The 22111-nt window shown below is 39.1% G+C and overlaps 1 protein-coding gene across 3 annotated transcripts in view; it reads left to right on the top strand.

Annotated features, from left to right (window-relative positions):
- Positions 1-22111, top strand: part of SEPTIN10 (septin 10) — a 61907-nt gene that overhangs the window by 38435 nt on the left and 1361 nt on the right. For 2 of the 3 annotated variants that reach the window (XM_072340036.1, XM_072340026.1), the window contains exons 2-9: positions 4358-4475; positions 5104-5299; positions 6874-7060; positions 9924-10085; positions 10824-10920; positions 12700-12868; positions 18507-18639; positions 21048-21235. In XM_072340036.1, the coding sequence (XP_072196137.1) occupies positions 4358-4475; positions 5104-5299; positions 6874-7060; positions 9924-10085; positions 10824-10920; positions 12700-12868; positions 18507-18639; positions 21048-21235 (1250 nt within the window). The other variant, XM_072340044.1, reaches the window with a different exon arrangement.

Genomic DNA, 22111 nt, shown 5'->3' with positions numbered 1-22111 from the left:
ACCTCCTCGTTGCAACCAGAGAGTAACTCTCCTCTGGGCCGGTTTGCGGGAGGCCAGTAAGATGTGGAAAGGATAAGAACCTAAGAGCTGAAGTTTAAGGAGCACTACAGAATGTTTTATGCTGCTTGAGGTTGCATGGAGAGTGTGAAGAGAGGTAGTAAAGTGGCAACAGAGACTGGGAGTGGGAGCAGAGGGCCCACTGGGTCTGTGAAGAGAAGAGAGGAGCAGAGAGGTGGAAAGCTTCACAGAGCTAAGAGCAGAAGGATGAGATTGGTCTGTCATAGGGAACAGTGCTTTAGCCCTGGGTTTTCAGGTAATACAGTGACATCAAATAAGATTCCCCAGCTTGGCACATGCTGTGCAATCACTGAAGTGTTTCTGAGTGCTTGTGGGAAGGATTTTCTTCTCAGCCCTTTCACAGAAGGAATGCAGAATCACTGAGAGTGCAGCCTGGCCTTACCACGCAGTCAGGCTGCACGCTGTCTGAGATACACGCATTCAGAACTTCCAACTTTTGAAATGTTGACTTCTGGGAAAGTTCTGGCAGCCGCTGTAGCTGTACAACAGTGCACAATGCTCAGCATTGACTAATTAAAGGGGAGAAGAAGAAAGCGACCCACGTTGCAGTCAGACACCCGTTGCCAGCTGCTGCCGCTCGCACCCAGGGCCTTGCTCCTTGTATGGACAAGAAGGGCCATGGACTGCAGCTGACTGCTGCTGTCCAGGAAACACAGAGCCCTAGTGGCTCGCAGCCAGCCCAGGGCACGTCCGCTGAAGCAGAGCGGTCACTGCGTCAGCGCCGATTGTTTTCTTTTATCACAGACATCTCAGTGTGCTGCAGCAGATTTCAGCCCCTTGCTTTGTTTTGCTCCTTACCTGCAGTGCAGGAGAGGTGCAGGTACAAAGCACGCCACGTTCTCAGGTTACTTAAACACCTGCTGCGAGAGAGAGGCCTTCGTGACATTTGCAAGTGCCTGTGAGATCACCTCCTCACAAGCGGAAAATGAGCAAGGCGTTTCTGCTTTTTTGCTTCTTTGCTGCTAATTATCCTCACGTAGAATGCAGCGGTCCTCAGCTGACAGCACTGCACTTCTTGCTCTGCCTGTATATATATCAAGGAAGTTTTGTGGTGCTCGGTGGTTTGAGGCAGTCAGCTGCCTTGTGTGTTGAAGTGGACTAGAAAAAAGAAACTTGAGGTACACAAGAGTGCCAGAATGCTGTGTAAAAGAGCCGCGAGAAGATACTTTAGATCAGTCCCTAAAAGCTGGCTGCCGTTTTTGTCATAGTGAATAAATCACTTGTTTCCTCTTGGTAAAATTTCTCATATGATTTTTCTTTGATTCATCCTCTGGCCAATCATTTCCTATGCAATGGTGTTTTTTGCTTTGTATTAGACTGTATTAGCTGTTCCCTCTCTTCTGTGTTGCTTCACCCTTTCTGTTCCCTCTGCTCATCCCACCCGCTCCGTCTCTCCTTCATGCATGTATCTGAATAGAGATTCACCAGCGGTATGCATGGCTGCATCTTCAGTTTACATTTTGACCACTCAAAAACGGAAAATAACTTTCAGAGTAGGAAAACAGAATGTCTGCTTTGAGGCACTAGCAATGGTAATATCTATTGGATTGCATTTAGTGGCATTAGGGCGGTAATTGATTGTAGCAGCACAGTGTCACTTGGTATCGGGGAATTAAAATGAATTTTCTGGTTTAATGAATACCCACAGCTGTTTGCTATTGTGAGAGACTTGGGACTCTAAACGAGTCGCGTTTGCAGAGCCTGCAGGCCAGCAGACTGCTGAGGTAGTGGTTTGCTTGGACTGCAAGTCTGGTTCTGCAGGAGGCTTATCTGGGACACCTGTGTAAGTTGGAGATGCAGCCTTTGATGTGGAATGGCCCAGAGTTGTGCAATTTTAGTCTGAAATAGGTGGCGGGGTTAAAATAGAACTTTGTTTCTGAAAGGAACATTTTGAAATACTGCCTTTGTGTCAGACAATTATTTTTGTTTGCACATTGCTTCTAATGAGCTAGACAGCTTTCTGCAAACCAGTGTACACAGGGTACTGATTATGCTGGTTCTGTGAATGTTACACTGCCTTTCAAAGAACAAATTGGAGGGGAGGAGCAAGATGTGAGCTGATCCACTGCAACCTGCCTGTGTTATTTGCTATTTTGATGCAACTATTCGTTCTAAGAAAGAAATGAGAAACAGGAAGAATTTATGGGAGTCTTCCAGCCCTAGTAGCGTTCAGACTGCGGGCTTTGAGTACCGAGCTGAATAAAGTTGGGTGATGAGCTGTCTTCTAACATGATTTAGCTCCTCCAGCCAGCTGAAGCCAATTCAGAAGGACTAACTAGTACAGAAATTTTACTGCTTTTGCATGATTTACGTTTGGTAATGTCTTAGTTGTCACCATTTTCCTAACAGGCGATACAGAAGCAACTTGTTTTTCACCCAGATAATGTATTCTTTCTTAGAAAAGTAGTAAGGGTGCAGACGTATCAGGCTTGTGAATTTATTGTCTCTGATATTAGGTTAGATAGTAATGCAGTGAGGCTGCATGGGGTGCTGGCACACACAAGGAGGCACACTGAGAGAGTGGTCAGGCAGTGGAATGGGCTGCCCAGGGAGATGGTGGAGTCACCGACCCTGGAGGAACATGTTGTGTTGAGGGACATGATTTAGTGAGAACTATTGGTGGTGGGCGGATGGTTGGACTGGGTGATCCCGTGGGTCTTTTCCAACCTTGGTGATTCTATGTAAACAGGCAAAATTCTGTAATGTTTCTCTGTAAAAGTGATTTTCAAGACCCTGTGTTACCTTGTTCTGACCACCCTGCAGTCTGTCAGTCTTCTCTTTAAAATGAGAACAGCAGGGCAAGGCATTAAAACCTGTTCTCATGACTGATACAACAGGTACTCTTTGTGCTTGAAATTCCTGCTGTTACGTACTCTGTGGCCTTGCACGTTCTGGCTGTCAGGCCACGTAGAGTTGGTGAGGTGTGAGGTTTGGGGCGGAGGCAGTGGTTGGTGGTTAGCTTGTTGGTTTACCAACTCATTAGCTCTGGCAGAAAGAACTGAGAAGAGCAACCTTGTGATGAAGGTTCTAAATTACACGTGGGGGAAATACGACTCACATTCTAGTGTTTTTCCTTCATTATGCATTTGCAGCTTACCGGGGCGTTTCTGGTGTCAAGCTTTTGTGTTCTCTGGTTCACAGAAGTTTTATCCGTTTTTGTGATAAACAACCGATACGACAGTGGAAGAAAAGATTGTTTTTTTTTTAGTTCTGTTCCCAGCAAACAATACACTTTCATGCTGAATTGTGAGACTGTGATTAATCACTTTCTTCCTTTTGAACACGGAAGTTCCGGAGTTAGAGGCTGTGAGGACTCCTGCTGCTTTCCCATGTGCTGCGGGTACAGCTGTAATATGAGGTTTCTCACTCTTCCCCTTGCTAAGCAGATTTAATCCTGTTGTAGCGCCTTGTGGGTGATGCAGTCATTGTTTCTAGGGACTTCTGGAGATGGCCAACAAGCTTGTGGCTTTTGTTGGTTTGGCCACAGAAATTAAAGTGGACTTCAATCAAAAATCCCTGCGAAGATGGGGAAGAGTCTGTAGGGCAAGGTGTGTTTGGAGCAGCTGAGGTCCCTCAGTGTGCACAGTGCAGAGCAGAGGAGCTGAGGGGAGGCCTGATGGCTGCAGCTCCTCAAAGGGAGGGGGTCAGGGAAAGGGGCTGCACCAGAGGGCGGTGGGCATGGAATGGGCTGCGCAGGGCTGTGGTTTCTCCTCATGGCATTAGTCTAAGTAGAGATAGCTGACTACATTGATCTAAACTGAGAGCGTGCACAGTCTGTAGTCCCACACAAGAAATCCTGAGCGAAACCAGAGGAGGGGAACCATCTGCTGTAAGCCATGCCTGCATCGGTTTTAGTTGCAAGCAGTCTGACACGTGCTGTGCATACCTGCTATAAGAGGTGGCACTCCTGCGTGCTTGGAAGTATTAAATGAAGATGGTTCTACAGTTGGCTATATACACATTCCCAGGAGCCACTAAGGGCAAGTGGATTGCAAACAGAAGAGGCAGAATAGCACGGACTTGTTGCTGTTAACACTTCTGATATGGCACGTTTTGAAACACAATTGTATGAACTGGTAATAGTTCATTATCAGTCATAATGTTATAAAGTTGAGCTGAGAGATTCTTTTTTTCTCCTGGACTGCTGCTTTTCTTAGTTCCTTGTAAACTGTAAGGAATGAATTCTGGCTTACCACCAGGGTTCCTTTCTTGCCGTTGCTAATTGCTTTGCAACTCACTTTGATAACTTACCTTTTTCTTCTTTTTCTTTTTTTCATAGCAGAGTGATGGCCTTCGATCCTTATCCTTGTCTGGCCATGTTGGTTTTGACACTTTACCCGATCAGCTGGTTAACAAATCCATCAAGCAGGGCTTCTGCTTCAACATTCTTTGTATCGGTGAGTGTTGTTTGCTTGTAAGCTACGCCTCTCCTTAGGAATTGACTTGTTAAGCATGAACTACAGTTCCACTCTTTCCCCAACTTTGTTCATTTGCATCAATCATTAGGGTTGATATTTAGTGTTTTTATAAAAAACAAAGCCCCAAAATGTTGAAGTGGGCCTCATGCACTTACTGATCTATGGATTCTTTTGAGTGAATGGTTTTACACAGTTTTTATTGCAAATGAGCTTTAGATCAAGAAGTCTTAAAATCGAAGGTGATGATACAGGCATATTTCTATGCTTACCAAATAAATGCTTCTGTATAAAAACTGTGTCAGACTCTGTGGTTTCACAGCTGGTTACTTAGCTTTTGAATCCAATGGTTAATTTGTCTCCAGTTCTGCTTATTACTCATTATAGGTAAGTATTAACTGTCCCCTGTCTATGCAATACAAATTTAACAAGGTATTTAGCACTCCTTATATTAAAAAAACAAATAAACAGGGATGCAGCAATTGTTCAGAGAAATTATTTAATATTTTTCGGTGGATTTGTCAAGTTGTTCTGATAACACTTGGTGTGTATGGCAGGTATTTTATCTCATGTGTAAAATGTCTCCCCCATCCCTTCTGTTTAACTTTAGGGGAAACTGGATCTGGGAAATCTACCTTAATAAAGTGTCTATTTAACACCAGTTTTGATGACTCCGTGCCAACTCATTTTCACCCAAATGTAAGACTTAAAGCTCAGCGATATGAACTCCATGAACGCAATGTTAGTTTGAAACTAACCGTTGTGAGTACCGTGGGATTTGGTGACCAGATAAACAAAGAAGATAGGTAAGTGTTGCCTTGTTGCTAATGTATGCTGCAGTCTTTGTCTCCAGTTCCAGTTTGATTCTTCTTTGGGCTTTGTAGTAAATATTTTTCTTACATATATTCTAAATACATGGTGAACTACTTTCTCTGTGTACAAAAGCATTTAGTGTTTTCCTTCTTGTCTAGGAAACTGAGAAATCAGCTGAAATCTGCTCCCTTCTTTATAATAAAATCTTTTATCAATACGTGTAAATAAATAGTGTAGTAGTGAGTTTCTTTTGAGCAGGGTGACATGTTCCACAGGAGACTATTTAAACAACCAAAAAAGATTATGATATACACTATGTTATAGAGAGTAGATCGCTATCCCTGGATGTATTTAAGAGCCGTTTGGATGTGGTGCTCAGGGATATGATTTAGCAGAGGGTTGTTAGGATTAGGGTACTGGTTAGGCTGCGGTTGGACTTGATGATCTTCAAGGTCTTTTCCAACCTGGGTAACTCCATGATTCTATGATTCTGTAGGTTGTTGTTGTTTTTCCTAATATTGGATCGTATTAAAGACTTCAAACTGGAAGGAGCATCGTGTGGATTCTTGAAGTCCTTTGTTTCTAAGCCAGCTTAATCAAAAGATACAGAGGTGCAGTGCCAGTTTTGTCTATGCTGTTATGAATTGAAGATTTTAAAATATTGAGCTGTATCTCAGCTGTTTTGTTCTTTCATTATAATGAATTCTTATAACCCTTTGTGCTACACGAGTGCCTAAATTGTGGTAATTATAAATGAAGTTTAGAGAATCATGTTAGGATTGTCATGAGATCGCTGTCCTGTGATATCATGGGCAAAAAGCTAATGCTAGAGACTTGGGTGAGTGTGATGTATGTAGATATTAATATAGATACTAGAGGTGTTGATGTAAGAAGCTGCCTTTTAACCCTTTATTAATTATGCTTTTGAATTTTGTTTGCATTTGACTTGGTCTAGTCGATTTTTGTGGCAGCAAAACCGTAAGGTCCTGCTGCTTGGACATCTGGCAACACTCTTTTTAAAAGCAGACCATAATTGTGTTTTAAGTAGGGTGAAGTTTACTTAAACTGTGCTGATATTGCAGATCAGATTTTCATTCTTCTCTCACGTTCCTCCTTTCCAATTTTTGTTTATTGTTTAAGAGCTCTCTCATGTACACTACTTCATCTTCAGAGGATACTGGAAGTCCTATTTCTTGGTACTGGTAATTGCACGTTCTTTCTTGTATCTAGAAGTTTCGTGTGTCTTTATTGAATCTGAGTGTTCTGTAGTTGTACATCTCTTGGGAAGATCACTAATAAGCAAAAGTAAATTTACATAGCTCTTTTTTTTCCCCTACTGATAGTATCTAGAGAGTATTTTATCTGTTTAAATGCACAGTTATTTCTGGACTAGCATCTCAGAACGTAGGATCAGTACATTTAATTTTTGGCTGTATTATGCAGCTATGTGAGCATCCTGTTCGCTTGTAAAATGAAAGTGCACGCAACAGTACAAGATTAATTTATTTTTTAGCCTGTTTGGGAGTAGGTAATGTCTGGTTGTTTAATTCTATTTTCTTTCTTACAGCTATCAGCCAATAGTGGATTACATAGATGCACAATTTGAAGCCTATCTCCAAGAAGAACTGAAAATTAAACGTTCTATATGTAACTACCATGATACTCGCATCCACGTTTGCCTCTACATCATTTCACCTACAGGCCATTCCCTGAAGACTCTAGATTTGTTAACCATGAAAAGTCTAGATAGCAAGGTAAGACCTTGAAACAGCTCTTAGGACTTGTTCTGTTTTCTGACTCATCTTGCAGCTTATAAGTCTGCTACCAACTCTTTGTTCCAAATCTGTGTGTTTGGTTTAAGGATATTGTATTTTGTTTGCTTGTTTCTTAACTTCAGAACCACTTAGTTCAACAAAAAGTACACTGTTCATCGCTTATTTATTCACAAATAGGAAGAACACAGAGGAACAACCTCTTAACATCTTATTGTGATTGCATAGGATACCATTCATGAGTACTGTAATGTTTCTAATAAAGTTTGTAGTTTGTAGTTTAGTGTCAAGTTTTGAGGCTGCTGGAAAATTGGCATTGGTGTGAGGGAAGAAAGTGATAGCTTTGCATGTCAGACAGAAGGATGATCAAGAGGGGCTGAATTTGGTGCTAGCACACAGCGAAACTACATGCATGGATGAAGTGTAACCTTTATCCCAGTGGTTTTTCTGTGGTTGTCTTAGTTGAACTACTTTTTAAACTACTTTTTGAAGTTAAACTTCAGTAAGTCTGCACTGTGTTTCAAAAGTAGCAGTTTCAGCTGCTCCTTCACATTGTGCATACTTAAGTGTTTTCCTCAGTCAGTTTCCTGGATGAGGGGACTGATTTAAACTGAAAACGAAATATTTTTGCCTGGTTAGGAAACTAATAAAGCAGAAAAATAATCTGTCTCCTTGTAGATCTGTGCAGATTTTAGTTCTGCCTGGAAAGGAGCTGCTGCGTGCAAGGGGAGGCGATGAAGACTGCTACTTTAGTTTCAGATGTTGACTTTTTGTGTGGGGTTGCAGTGATTCTGTGTTGATGTCCTATGGCTTTCTAATGGAATTCAGCTTTGTGCAGTGGGAGTTGTGATTGGGGAAGAGACTGAAAGGAGTCAGCTGGTGCCCAAGTGAGCAGCAGGCAAAGATGGAAGCACTGGGACTTGGAGCACATTTGGATGTGGTCCAACTCAATACAGTTCAAGTCTCCGGTTAGTACAGTTTGGTGTGTGCTTTCAGTTAGTGTTGTTCTTGGATGAAAGTACTGAGATACTAGTCAAGTAAACATTAGGAGCTGCAAGCAGAAATAAGTCTTGTTTAACAGATTAAAAAGACTATTTCTGTTGCTTATCTAAAGCCGTGGTAGTACTGCTTTAAAAATTTAATGTCAGGTATGATTTAACATCAGTATTGATAACTAGACCCAGTTTGCAGTGATCTTGCTTTTGTTTTGTTACTTGTCTCCACAGCAATATTTCCCTGCTATTTGTTACCAATCTCTCCTAGTTAGAAGGGCTTGAAAACCTTTTATGTCGAGAAGGCAGAGTGAAGGTTAATTAAAGTCTGAGGACTCTCTTCCTTCCATCCATTTTTAAAGCTATGCAGTGGAAAATCTAGATCAGTATACCTCAGCTAATTTAGCCGAAGCTTTGGTTTTCTACTAGCTATGTCAGGTTGTTTATAGAATCAGTCATCAAAATAATGTATGTAGCATTTTGAATTAACCACATATAAGTTCAGGCTGCATATGCTACACTGTTAAGGAATATCACTAGTTAATTTTAGAAGTCATGCTTAGTGTTGGTATGAGGAAACTGGGGAGGGAGGAGCCCTAGAGGCAAGAAGATGAAATAAGCGCGAGGGTAAGAAACTTCAAGTTTAAGAAATAAAATAGTTTGTTTTAATGATACTGATTTGAGATATTAGTTTTCTTCTTTTTTTTTCTGAAATTTGTAACACCATTTGTTTTATTTAGAATTAGAGGGACTGCACAAAATTCAATTCCCTGAACTATTTCTGAAATGTGTTAGGTGTTCCGTGTATCTGCTTTGCAAGCACTTGTTAGAGTAGCTAAGATATCTTTCCAGGGAGGTTGTTTATTTGACTTAGTGCTTACTATTACTTTTTCCTGCCCTCCTGACACAGGTCAGTGTTTTCTTGGAGTCTTTTGCTGTCTTTGCAGTCTCAGAAAAATGACTGAATGGAGTCTTGAAAGTTCATGCTGTGGAAATTGCTTTCAGGCAGGATAGTTGGAACAAAACAAAGTGGGTTGTGTGTGTGCTTTTGTTCCTTTTTCTTTGTGTCTATAATCAAGAAACCATGCAGAACTCTCAAATTCTCTGAAATCTGGAAGAATTATAGTGATCCACCAGAATTTTGGACAGTAATTCTTTGGAGGAGTGGTAGGAAGGTCGTAGATGCCAAATTATTCTGAAGAGTACTGAGCTACTGTCATAACTATTTTAGTAGATAGGTCAACATAAAGCAGTAGGATTGAATTTGGAATTCTGAGTAACTACTGCAACAACTTGGAGGTGAGATTCTTCATCGTTGATGTTCCTCTGCCTTCAGCAGATACATGTCAAGCTCATGGCTGTGCTAATGGAGTAAGAGCTATGGGTGACAGTAATGAGATGAAGAGGACCTTGTTGTACCGAAAGGGAAGCTGAGTTGTTGGCAGCCTTTTCTTAGTGCATTTAACTTCCCAACTTTGAATACCTGACATGTCCCCCAACCAAAAATTCCATTTTTTAAACAGAGATATAAATACTTCATGCCATTTTGGTAATAAGTGGGCATTGCTGTTCTTTTGAGTGATACACTGTATGAGGTCTCCTTCCTAATTCTTTTGTCAGAGTTAGTTATGAGGAATTATATTAAATAAAGTGTTGCTGTTTTCAGATGGTGGCAGTGAAGATGTTATAATGATTTGTGAAGTTTTCTTTGGTTATAGTTGAAATTAATCAGATATTGATGGAAACGTTTAGACTGCAAGGGTAGTTTTGAAGAGCTTATGACCAATGAAATTTGTTAATTTAGTTGTTTCAAATGGATGCCTTACAGATTTCATGTAATTTGTCATTAATAGGTGAACATTATACCAGTTATAGGCAAAGCAGACAGCATTTCTAAAACAGAACTGCAGCAATTCAAGAGGAAACTCATTACTGAATTAGTTAGCAATGGTGTCCAGATATACCAGTTTCCAACTGATGATGAAGTCGCTTCTCAAATTAATGCCATCATGAATGTAAGTAAATGGCAGTCATGTCAATATTTCAGTATTAACACATCACTGTAACACTGGTTCATGCCTGTTCTGCCGTGTCTGTGTTGAGGATTATGGGTTTGTATGTTTTGCAAGTTGGTTATTTATTTTCTCTGTCTTTAAACAGCTCCCATGATTCTGGGCTCACTCAACACCCCAGGTTTCTCTGTCCCTTTGCTGTTGGCGCTGATTGCTTTGGGAGGCTCTTTCTTTTCTGGCTCTGGAAAGAGGATCTCGCTCATAAATACTTTTCATTGTTTCTGGATGTTTAATATGTATCCACTAACATAGATGAACGGATTTGCTCTTTCCCATAGTGAACACAGCCTTACAAGTGTTAGAGAAGGTACTCAAGTGACTCATTTATCCAGTTTTCTCTGTTTTTTTATGTCTGCAGTACGTTAGTACCTTTTTTGTTTGCTTTTTCCTATTTTTTTTCCTTTTTTTCTTTTTTTGTTACTTTCCTTCCATATTAGGACAGATTTTCTTTAGGAATCACAGAGTCAGATGCACTCCCAAGTTTTTTCACTGTTGTGCTTTCAGATCAACCCTGTCAGCTTAAGCTCAGCCTGTGAAGCTAGACTTGGGTGTTTTGAGTATTCTAGCTATATTTGCTCCTTGTGTGGTAGGCTTTTTTATCCTTTGTTTTTGGAGAGCTTGCTTTTCAGTTCTTACATAAGAATGCTGAGAGATAAGGCTGTGTTTGTGTGACTCTTACAGGGGTATTTACCTTTTGCTGTAGTGGGAAGTACAGAAGAGGTGAAAATTGGAAACCGAATGGTGAAAGCTCGTCAGTACCCTTGGGGCATTGTACAAGGTAAATTGATTCTCAAGTGTATAACAGTGGTGGCTAATAACAGACCCTGGGAATATCAGTGAGTCTTGTAATTAAAAAAGAGCATAAAAATATGCAGGTCATTCTGAAAATAGTGCGTCATATTTTATTATGTTGGCTCACAATGTAAGAGAGAAATGTTGGTGGGATGGCAGTAGAGGCTGAACCTTCCTAACAGTATTTATTTACATTTTATTGCCATGTAATACATGGCAGCAAAGGGACAGTCTGAAACAATGGCATCTGACACAGAAATACATATGAAGCAGCAGTCTGTCACTGAATTCTTGCATGCAGAACAAATGACATTCATCAGCACTCACTGAACACTGGTGGATACCAAACAGTGGGCGTGAGCAGTGAGGTGGTGAATGCTGCATTTCAGCAATAACAGCAGCAACGTGAAAGACAAGTCATGTTCCAAATGGCCATGCACTGCAGTTCTGCACAAATTGCAGGGTGTTTCAATTAGCTCATCCATGTAAATTGGTAGATTATGACCAGGGAAATGCGTATGGAGCTGAATCTCAGCTTCAGTGCTTTGCAAATGATGGTGGCAATGTTGGAATATCACAAAGTATGCGCCAGGTGGACCAGGTGGAATGCTCACACAGAAACAGAAAGAACTCTGTATGCAAGTTTGTAAGGACCCACTGAACCAATACTGGGCTTAAGGTGACAGTTTTCCTGGGTCAGATCATTACTTCTTATGAGATGTGGTGTCACTGCTATGAGCCAGAATCAAAACAGCAGCCTATAGAGTGGTGACATGAATCTCGAAGAGAAGGTTCAAGACAGACATTTCAATGGGAATTGGGTGTTGCTTCTAGATTTCCTGGAACCTTGGCAAACCATCAACTGACAGCTACATTGCAATTGCTGACTAAGGTGAAGGCTTGAACTTCTAGAGAAAAGGATAATTATACCCACCATATAGTCCAGGTTTGGCACCTTCTGACTTCCATCTGTTCGTGCTGATGAAAGATGGACTACATGGGAAACATTTTCTTGGCAGCTGCCATTACAGCAGGAGTGAAGCAGTGGGTCACCTCTGCTGATATAGATTTTTACAAGCATGGCATGTAGGGTCTTCTTCATAGCTGGTGAAAGTGCTTAACTACTGGTGGTGACTGTGTTGAAAGAGAGTGTTTTGTAGCTGAGAATGGGCTATATAGTGTTATTGTGCTCCTTGTATTTGTTGTCGTTTCCATGGAAGTAAATAGAAGGCATTACTTTTGGGGTGACCTGCATGCTTTTGTGGTCTTTTTTAATTGTAAGGTTCACTGATATTCGTATGAGCTGGTATTAACCACTACTGTCATGTTGATTGTATTTTGTATAAGCAGCTTAGAGAATTTAGAAATTCATATTTGAAGTCTGCAGTAACTGGTAGTTCCAACACTGATGCTTTCCTGGAATCAAGCCTTGAGATGCTGTATGTAATATTTGGGTTGGTTGATATTATGGCAGTGCCTCTAGCACTACCAGATTGTAAGATGTCCTGATTGTCAGAAGAAAAAAAGATAAATTAAGAGTTGTTCAATTCAGATGTGAAATCAGGACATACTGGAACACGTTCAGTGGTACATACGGTTAGTGCTTCACTGTGTGTATTAGAAATCACAAGAAAGTGCAGGAGGTTTAATAAATACAGATCCCTTTTCCTGGAAGCACAGTTAGTTAACAAAGATCTCAATGCTATTTAAAATGTTTTGCCAATTTCTGTACTTGTGTATAATGACCCCACTTTTAACTGATTAGTGGAAAATGAGAACCACTGTGACTTTGTGAAGCTTCGTGAGATGCTTATTTGCACGAATATGGAAGATTTAATAGAGCAGACTCACGCATGCCATTATGAGCTGTACAGACGCTGCAGACTGCAGGAGATGGGCTTCAGAGACATTAACCCTGAGAACAAGCCAGTAAGGTAAGATTCCATATTTGACTCAGTACAATACCAAACGAGGTTCATAGTTAGAATGGTTCTTACAAGAGAGAATGTTTATGTATTATAATTTTTTTCTAAATCAGTGTAGGTACACACCTGTTTGTTCATTTATCTTCATGGAGCAGTGTATCAGCTTATGTGAGCGTTGCTTTTACAGGCATACAAGCTCTATTTCTGAAATGCATCCTTTTGATAAAAAAAACTGGGAATTTTAATTTTCATTGTGGAGAATACCCATTTTTTTCACTGGTGCATACACTGTATGGCTTTTGGAATGTTAGCATTACAGAAATAATGCTGTTTTACTTTTTCTCTGATAAGGTCTGCGCTTAAAATTCAAGAGGAGATGAAGGAAAAACTGTTACAAAATCACTGTTTGCACTGTTGACTTCCTGCATTATCTGCTGTAATAACAAACATCTAGCCTTTTTGGGTCAAGATATCTCTTACTGTACTGTAGGAAGTTACTACTTGCACTCCCTCCTGAAGAGAGTAAAAGCGAAGGGTTAGAGACACTCAGCCATTCCATGTAGTAAAGCTGTTTTCTGTAGGAAGTATTTCGAATTTCTATATCCAGTTTGTTTAATCTGTTATTTCCAGTTCCTTCCTCCCTTTCTTCCAACTTCCTTTGGTCATTTCTTATGTAGAGCTGTATTTTGTAAACATGCAAATTGTTATCATCCTGATGGGGAGAAGCTGATGCTTTGGGAATCTTCAATGTCTTAACGATTTAGCAAAGTACTATTAATGCATAGTCACTTTGGAAAATACCAACCTAAACCAGGCATGAAAATAAAGTATGGATTTGCATTAAAAACCATTTCTAATACTTCAAACCAGTTGGATTTTTAACAAGAAATCTAGCAATCTCGAACGTATTTAAACGTTCTGGTAAAAACAGCTTCCCTTCAGATGGCTTTTAGCGGCTTAAATGCTTTGCTTTCACTTTTACTTTGTGCAGAAGTTCTAAAGCAGTTGCAGGTACTGTAACTCACAGTGTTGAAGCAACATCTCTTACACTTTCACTAGGTCTTATTTATGTATTGTTCAAAGTGATCATTTAATAAGAAGAATGTAGTCAAGGAGGGTGCTGGTCATGGGCACTTCTTTGTGAAATCTTGTTGTCAAGGCACGTTTAAAGAGCAGTTCATTTAGTTGACCATGAATCACCATGACATTTCTCTTGACTTAAAAAGAAAGGAATAAACGCTTTTCATACATAGAGACCAAAGGTGAATGAGATTGCAAGCCCAGTGTAATTGACCACAGACTTTTCATTGGGTTTGGGAACACACACTAACAGCTGATATCTTATTTTCTTTGTCAAAGAAGAGTGTAAAGATTTGTCCATGGGGATATTGGCTGCAGTGCCTTTTGCTTTCCTGACCTTGAATTTTGCAGTGTACAGCCATTTCAAACTAAGAATTCTGAAATTAAAAAAAATAATGTCCACAGAACTATATTTTTTTCCACAAATACAAGAGATATCCTTGCAGAACCCTTCAACAATTAACACTTTGTTAACAAAGTAAAGTAGCAGGGTTGTCTGCTTTGGCATCAGAATGGCATAGTATTTTACATGCTAGAGGCTGATTTAATGAAGTTATAGGAAAGATTACTTCCCTCTGGTGTGTAATTTTTATGCATGGGTCACTAGATGTCAGCTTATTGAGAGTGCTGGGGCAAGACACTACTCTTTAAGAATTAATTTTGGCAAATCACTTCTGTTGGAAATGTAATTATTTTGGAAGGATAAGAATAGGTATTGTATGCAAATCCAACAACATAAACTTCTTCCCAGATCTACAGAGAAAGGAAGAAACAAGTGGAACCAGATCTAGGATGTGTGATTGTCCCTTAGTTGTGTGGTGAAAGACACAGGTCTGAAAGGGAAGGCATTTGGTCATTTGTGAGAGACATTTTATGATACCATAAAAAGGGAAGAGAATATAGCAGATCTCTATGTGACATAATTAGTAACCTCATCCATAGGGGCTATCCTTTTATTCTAAGTGAAAGTGTAGGATGATGATCCTATTTGTCCTTCAGTATGTTTACAGTTACATACTCAGGGATTGTAAGACCTTTAGTTTTAGTCTACAAGTAGTACAAATAGCAGCATATGACCAAGCATTAGAATTTCATGTCTTATATAAATAGTGACCTAAATTCGTGTTGAAAAGTCACATTTTATGCTTGTGATGTAGCTGCCTACATGCTAAATTTGATAATCCGAGTTGGATTGTTTTATGAGAAATTTAGAAAATCTTACAGCACTGATATTTGTAGCACTGATGTGATTCAAATTGTCTTTTCTAAGGAAGGAAAACAACGTATCTAAAAGACCATTAGACTTCCTCAAAAAGTCCCTTGGAATTGGGAGTTCATCTGACCAAGTGTTGATCCTTGTATTTGAGCTAAATATTTTAACCTCTGTATGGGAAGACTGAACTCCAGCCAAAATACATGTTTTTTTCATGCTTTTGTTGGGAAAATTGTAATAATTTAGATCTGCCACATCCTAATTGTTGTTTCATACCTGCATAGGTAGTCAACTGAGTCAAGGGACTGTGCTATTGATACCTGCTATTAGTTAGCTTTCTTTTTTATGATACGCTTTCTCTGATGTTGGAATGTTATATAGAACATTCCAGGAATGTTTTTCAGACTTGAAAATTGTTTTAAATTTTAAATGTCCAAACTGCAAAACAGCTTGAGTGCCTTTCTTAGCCAAAGTCCACAAAATATCCAACAGTTGTGTTCCACCGAGCAACGAATTTCACTTCAATTCGAGTCTTAGTTTATGAACAGAATGTGCCTGATTTGCATCTCTATTTTTGGACTTCCATGTTCTAAGCGTTATGCAAACAAGAAAACTCCTGTAGAAAGGTAGGTGATAGTGCCGTTAGAAGCCATGTAACGGGTTAGTAAAGCATATGCTTTCTTTACAGAGTACGAGGTATAAAATTATTGAGGTCCAACCAAAAAGAATGAGAGAATGCATGATTTATATATATATATAAGTGTATATATATATATATGAAAAATTATATATATATGTATATACATAATACACACACACACACATATATATATATATTTCATATTTTTACAACATGTAACTTGATTACATGGCTACTGGTTAGGCTGTGGTTGGACTTGATGATCTTCAACGTCTTTTCCAACCTGGGTAATTCTATGATTCTATGATTACAAGGTAAATCCAGTGTCTGCAAGGTTAATCTGTTACTGATATAAGGGTTCCTCCTTCACTGATTTATCTGGTAAACTAGCTTAGTCTGAGTCTGAAGATGTCCACATACTGAAATAAAGCTGCAACTGCAGCATTTTGGTTTAGTCTTTTTAGTGCTTTAGTGCTTTTTTGCTTTATTACACCCCAAAGGCAGACTGCTTGCTAGCAAAACTGATGTACAGCGAGGCTGCTAACTCTTGAACAACCTGTGCTGTAGCTTTATTGTTATTGCATGTGCTGTCTGAACTCAAAGGTAGTGTGAATTAATATACCTGTATGAAAACCATGTCTGTATTTCAAGTGTCAGATACAGTATTAGGACCTACGTTGAAATAACTAAAAAAAAGAAAAAAAGACCAAAGCAAAATGTTGTTCTGCTGAACTCATTTAGTTGCAAAGTATCACTCAAATATTGTTGGATAGAAGAAGAGCTTTTTGACTTTGTGATCTTACAGAGCTTTAAGTCTGCATGTGCAATTTCAAGATGATTACTCTGTCTCCTAAGGTTATATTTGGAATAAAAGTAAGTAGGTAGGATTGGGAAACTGTCCAGTCATCTTCAATTTAAATACAGAAGAAAGAGATTTCAGCTTCCTTTTTGCTCTAAATAATTGAGTTTTGAGATGTCCTGTTTCATAAATCTTTCCATTAATAAACCCTTTCAATAAAAAATGTTGAAAACTGAGGGTAGGACTTCAAACACAAGTACAGAAGTGTGTGTATAATCCATTTAATTTTAAATAAATAATAGAAAGCGGTAAAGAATAAAAAGCAATTTTGGGTATTTTATATATGTTGTTAATGTAATAAATAAATAAATAGATGTACTTTACATCAGAGCGAAGGACGTGAAAGACAACTAGCAAAGTAATAGCAACTGGTGATACCTGAGAGTCTGACTAGTCAGTTATATGGAAGTGCTTAGTGGCATACAAGAACAGCCCCAGAATAAAGCGGGAGTTGTTCTGATGTTTCTGCATGTCCTTTACCCCTACAAGATACTGGAGAGATCCTTTTGGTTTTGTAATAACCATAATCGCAGCTCTGATCCTCCGTGTGGAATCGTGTGATTTAGAGGAGTTGTAAAAGTTTTGTTGGAAGAATTTGTAGCACTAAACAGGTATGCTTTTTGAAGTTACTGTGCTCTTTGGGATAGGAAGTGATACGTGTCTGCACTGGCTGTATTATTTTCTTCCCAAGCAGAACTCTGCTGGCAGAAAGTGGTAGTGTATAATACCCTGAAAGTATCAACTACATGGTAGTATTTGTATGGATTATCAGCATATTTTAATTTGCTATGATATGCTTGGATACAGAGGAAATTTCTTAATTTTGAGTACCTGTTTTTCATTGGAAAGAATATTGTCTCGCATATTGGAATGTCTATTAGAGTAAGTTTGGAAAAAATGGAAGGAAAGGCATGGAATAAGTGCTCGTGGATGTCATCATGGGATCTGCCTCAGTTATTTTCTGATGGCCTTGGGAATCTGCAGAGATCCTAACTGACTGGAAACTGACTAACATTATTCCAGTTTCCAAGAAGGGCGAAAAGACCCTGGTAACTACAGACCTGTCCATCTCATTTCAGTGCTTGGCGATATCATGGGGAGTATTACTGTGGGAGCGATTGATAAACATCTGAAAGCCAACACAGTCATGGGTCACAGCCAACATGGGCTTGCAGGGTGAAGTCCTGTTTAACAAACTTAATGTCCTTTTATGACAAGGTTACCCATTCAGTTGACCAAGGGGAACCTGTTCATGCCATCTTTCTGGATTTCTGCAAAGCTTTCAGTGTTGTTTCTCACAGTATCCTTCTGGAGGAAATGTCTGACATGCAGATAGAGGAGTAAGTAACATACCGAGTGAGCAATCAGTGATTGTGTCCAGGTGCATTGTGTTTGTAATGCCCTGCGTTAAGGCTGAGGTTTCACGATGTGGAAGTTCTGGGGGAATTTTTTTTTGCAGTTTCAGCGTCATGATTAATAAACAACTTCTGCCTCCAGTGTGAATAAATTTTACTTGAAAGTTACCACTCTGGTGTTCTAGAATGTGAGATTTCTCAAGTGCTTTATTTACTTTGAAAAGTAAAGTACTGTTAACTTTGATATTTTATGTTTTTGCAATGTAATACTTAAAAACTTAAAACTTAAATAATTAAATACTTAAAATACTTTGCAATACTTAAAAACTAAGAAAGCTCAGAAACCTGTTTCTACTGAAGTCTATGAATTAATGCCTGGAGAGCTATGAAACTTAATATTTCAGATGTTTTTGCTTTGTTTAAATAACGTTCCAGACTGTTAGTTTTCCATGTTGAAATGAACACTATGCTGGAGACCTGCTTATGTTTTTAAACTTCAGTCTACAGGAAGCCTATGAGACAAAGAGGCGCGAGTTTTACCTTGAGCTGCAACGAAGAGAGGAGGAGATGAGGCAGAAGTTTGTGCAGAGAGTGAAGGAGAAAGAAGCTGTACTGAAAGAAGCAGAGCAACGAGTAAGCATGCTGGTCTATCTTGAGTTTATGTGCTGAGATATGAAACTGTTCTTAGCAAAATCACAACTATTTTCTAATAGGTGGCAGTAATGCTTAAAATCAGAAGCAGATTGACTGCAAAGATTAGCTTAGAAGATTGATTAGACACTCAGAAACAAATGGCAAACTTTTATGGAATGAGAGAGGTTATGGTGCACAGGGTTTAGTTGATAGCTGGGACAAGAGAGTAAGAAGGAATATGGTGATGAATATAATGGTCATGTGTTTGTCATATTGGCACAGCAGGTGCTTTCCAGGCATAGTTTGCTGGAAGAGCAGTCTGTCTGTTGGGGCCTCTAAAAGTCACATTACAGCAATTTATGACTGTTAACCATGGCCTAGTCACTAATGAATCATGCAATTACAGTTATTATTTTTTGTCCATTACAGTAGAATTGAGTTTCGTGGTAAGATTTTAAACAGAAAAATACTGTTGTCAGAGATCCCTTCCTGCCATGTCCCATGAGTTCTTCTCACTTGTAGATTGAAGAAGGAGTTCAGTCTTATATTACAATAATAGTAGGTTCATAGAGTATGTTCAGATGCACGTTTTAAGTATGAAGGGGACTTAATATACTGTATTTTCTAAACCTGTGTAGTCCCCTGTACTGGTGGTGGAGAGAATCAGGTTCAATCCTTCTCGGTATGAGGTTATCCAATTGGAATAATACTTGTTTGTGTTCCAAATAGGCACAGCTAGGTTTTACACATTGTCTTTCGACCCTTCGATGTTTTTCTTTCTGTGCTGTACAGCATGCAGTTTCTGTGAGCTCTGCATATTGCAATTGAATTATGGATATCAATTTTCCCAGTTCCTGATGTGAGAAAACGATAATGCAGTCACTTGCAAAGAACATTTACCATATACTCTCTTGCTGCTCGTTCTCCTAGAAGTATGTGTATATGGTATTAAAAGAAAAACAGGAGTTTCTGTTGTACTCAAGATGGCTTTTGTGTCCTTCATTTAGAGGAAATTTGTACTTACAATGTGCAACATTACTGCTCTGGAGCGGCACAGTTGCATTAAGACCTTATGTTTTCTATCCTGAATTGTTTTTTATTGCAATGCATTGGATTAACTGTAGTAATGAAATAAATGATGAATAGTATACATCCGTACACACACATCTATAAAGCCTGACAACTCTATTGTATAGGGTAGGCATACCGATACATTTATAGTATTATTTTTGTTCTTTCTTTGTGCAAGATGGAAATAAATCTCTCTGACTTTTGTACCTATACAGCTGCACTCAGATTGAGTTATACCACTTCTGTATTCAGGAACAGGTTGTCCAGAGATGTGGTGGATGCCTTGTCCCTGGACACTTCCAAGGCAAGGCTGGATCAGGCCCTGGGCAACCTGATCAAGCTGTGCATGTCCCTGTTCACTGCAGGGGAGTTGGAACAGATGACCTTTAAAGGTCTTTCTAACTCTAAGGATTCTGTGGTTCTATACTGACATAATTCAGGGGGACAAGCTTTGTGCCTCAGCAGGTACTTCAGTTCACTTGAGTCTGAAGCTGTGCATGTAGATTCTAAATGTTTAATGTTATATTGGTTGGATCAGAGAAATGACATAGTTGAAATCCAAAGGTATTTTAGTAGGGTTATAATTTTCAGCCAGATGAGCATCTTGATCCAGCTGGGCAGAAGGACACCAAAACAGGGGTAGGTAGGAGGTGAGGAAGGGAGGCACGCAGTACTCCTTGGTTACCATGCACAATTACACAAGCGTTTAAACAGATCAAATACATTCTACAGGTAGAATCCTTTAATACATTAAAAACAAACAAACAAACAAAGATTTTTTTGTTGCAGAAATGCAACTAACTTCTGGCAGGTAACAAGGAATTCCCCAACCTAATTGTGTGTATATATATATAATATAATATATATATATATACATACATGTAATTAATAAACATAGTAAAACACATGCCCTGTGTAACAAAAGTTTGCATGATTTCTTGCCTGCCTGGTTTTAAGAAAGTGGATTCTGCTTGACATATTCTGATTTAATATTTTTGTTTCCTCTCTAAAGGAATCTTTGCTTTTGATCTAAGAAAGGTACATCCTGCAGTAGATTAATACTCATGTAGTGCCTTCCATCATTTCCACCCTCTCTTTGTGTGTGGTAGCCTGGCATCCATGGGGAGAGTACAATATAAATCTGATATATTCCCCTGGATTGCTGATTTTTTGGGAAAGAACCGCAATTTTTATTTATTATTATTATTATTATTATTATTATTTTGTAGTTTTAACATTAGCTGAGGTGGTTTTACTGTTTAATTGCAGAGTTTTTGTGTTGTGATATCACCACCTTGTGTTACCAGTTGGAAATGCATTTTCTATGCTTTCAACAGATACAGGCTAAGTTTGAACATCTCATGCTAATGCATCAAGAAGAGAAACTGAAATTAGAGAAGAAGAGAAAAGCTCTAGAGGAGGAAATAGCTCTGTTCAACATGAAGAAAGCTAATGCTGAATTACTCCAAACAAAGCCAGCGGTCTCTACTCCTGTTAGCTTGAGGAGGGACAAGGACCGCAAAAAGTAAGTGCTTTTGTTAGGCATCAGTGGCAGCAGTAGAAAATTCTTTCTCTTTTCTAACATAAAGTCTAGTCATCTTTTAAAGAAGGTGCAAATGTGTTCCTGTTCTGTTGTGTGCTTGAAATTCTATCATGCTTGGATCTCTGGCTCTAAAGTTAACATTTAGAGTAATTGCTGTATATACTATGAGCATTCTTTTTTCTTCCCCCCTCCCCATCATGAAGGGACCAAGGTTTTCGACTTGAACTGCTGTGTTGTGACATCAGAAATGAAGAAGCTGTGAATGTTCACAGAGCAAGAGGGAGAAGTTAGAGAGGGAGATAAATTCAACCAGGGAATCCCAGAAATAGTATTGACTGCAGCAGATTTTGAATGTAGGTTGCATTAGCTTTGTGAAGCGACCTGTCTGCTGCTGTCCCATAATACTTGATTCGTCTTCCTGTTACTGACTTGTTTGAGAAGCGATGAATAAAATTGGCTCTAAAATCACACTGTCTGCGGAGTGTAACCTGATGCTTCTCTTGATGTTCTTTCCCTCTCCACACCAAAATAAAAGCTTGAATAAATTCTGCAATTTTAGAGGTGTGTTCAGAAGCGGTCTCCAGATTGACGTGCTCAGCCTCTTCATTTATAGACAGTAGATTAAATAATGTAAACAACAGGTGTCATCAGTTTATTATTTACCTTTCCTGATAGGTTACAGTTTTTATATGTGGAAGTGATTTTGTTGATTAATATCTCATGGCACTTAAAAGCAGATATTTGTACACAAGTTATGCATAACATAACTTGTGCACAGTGCACTTGTGCACAGTGAGAGTGGGGCAGGTCTCTTCTCACTGTTGACAAGTGACAGGATGAGGGGAAATGGCCTCAAGT

The sequence above is a fragment of the Excalfactoria chinensis genome, chromosome 1, assembly GCF_039878825.1.
Source record: "Excalfactoria chinensis isolate bCotChi1 chromosome 1, bCotChi1.hap2, whole genome shotgun sequence".
In the NCBI taxonomy this organism is placed as follows: Eukaryota; Metazoa; Chordata; class Aves; order Galliformes; family Phasianidae; genus Excalfactoria; species Excalfactoria chinensis.
This window is presented reverse-complemented; position numbering and strand designations above follow the sequence as displayed.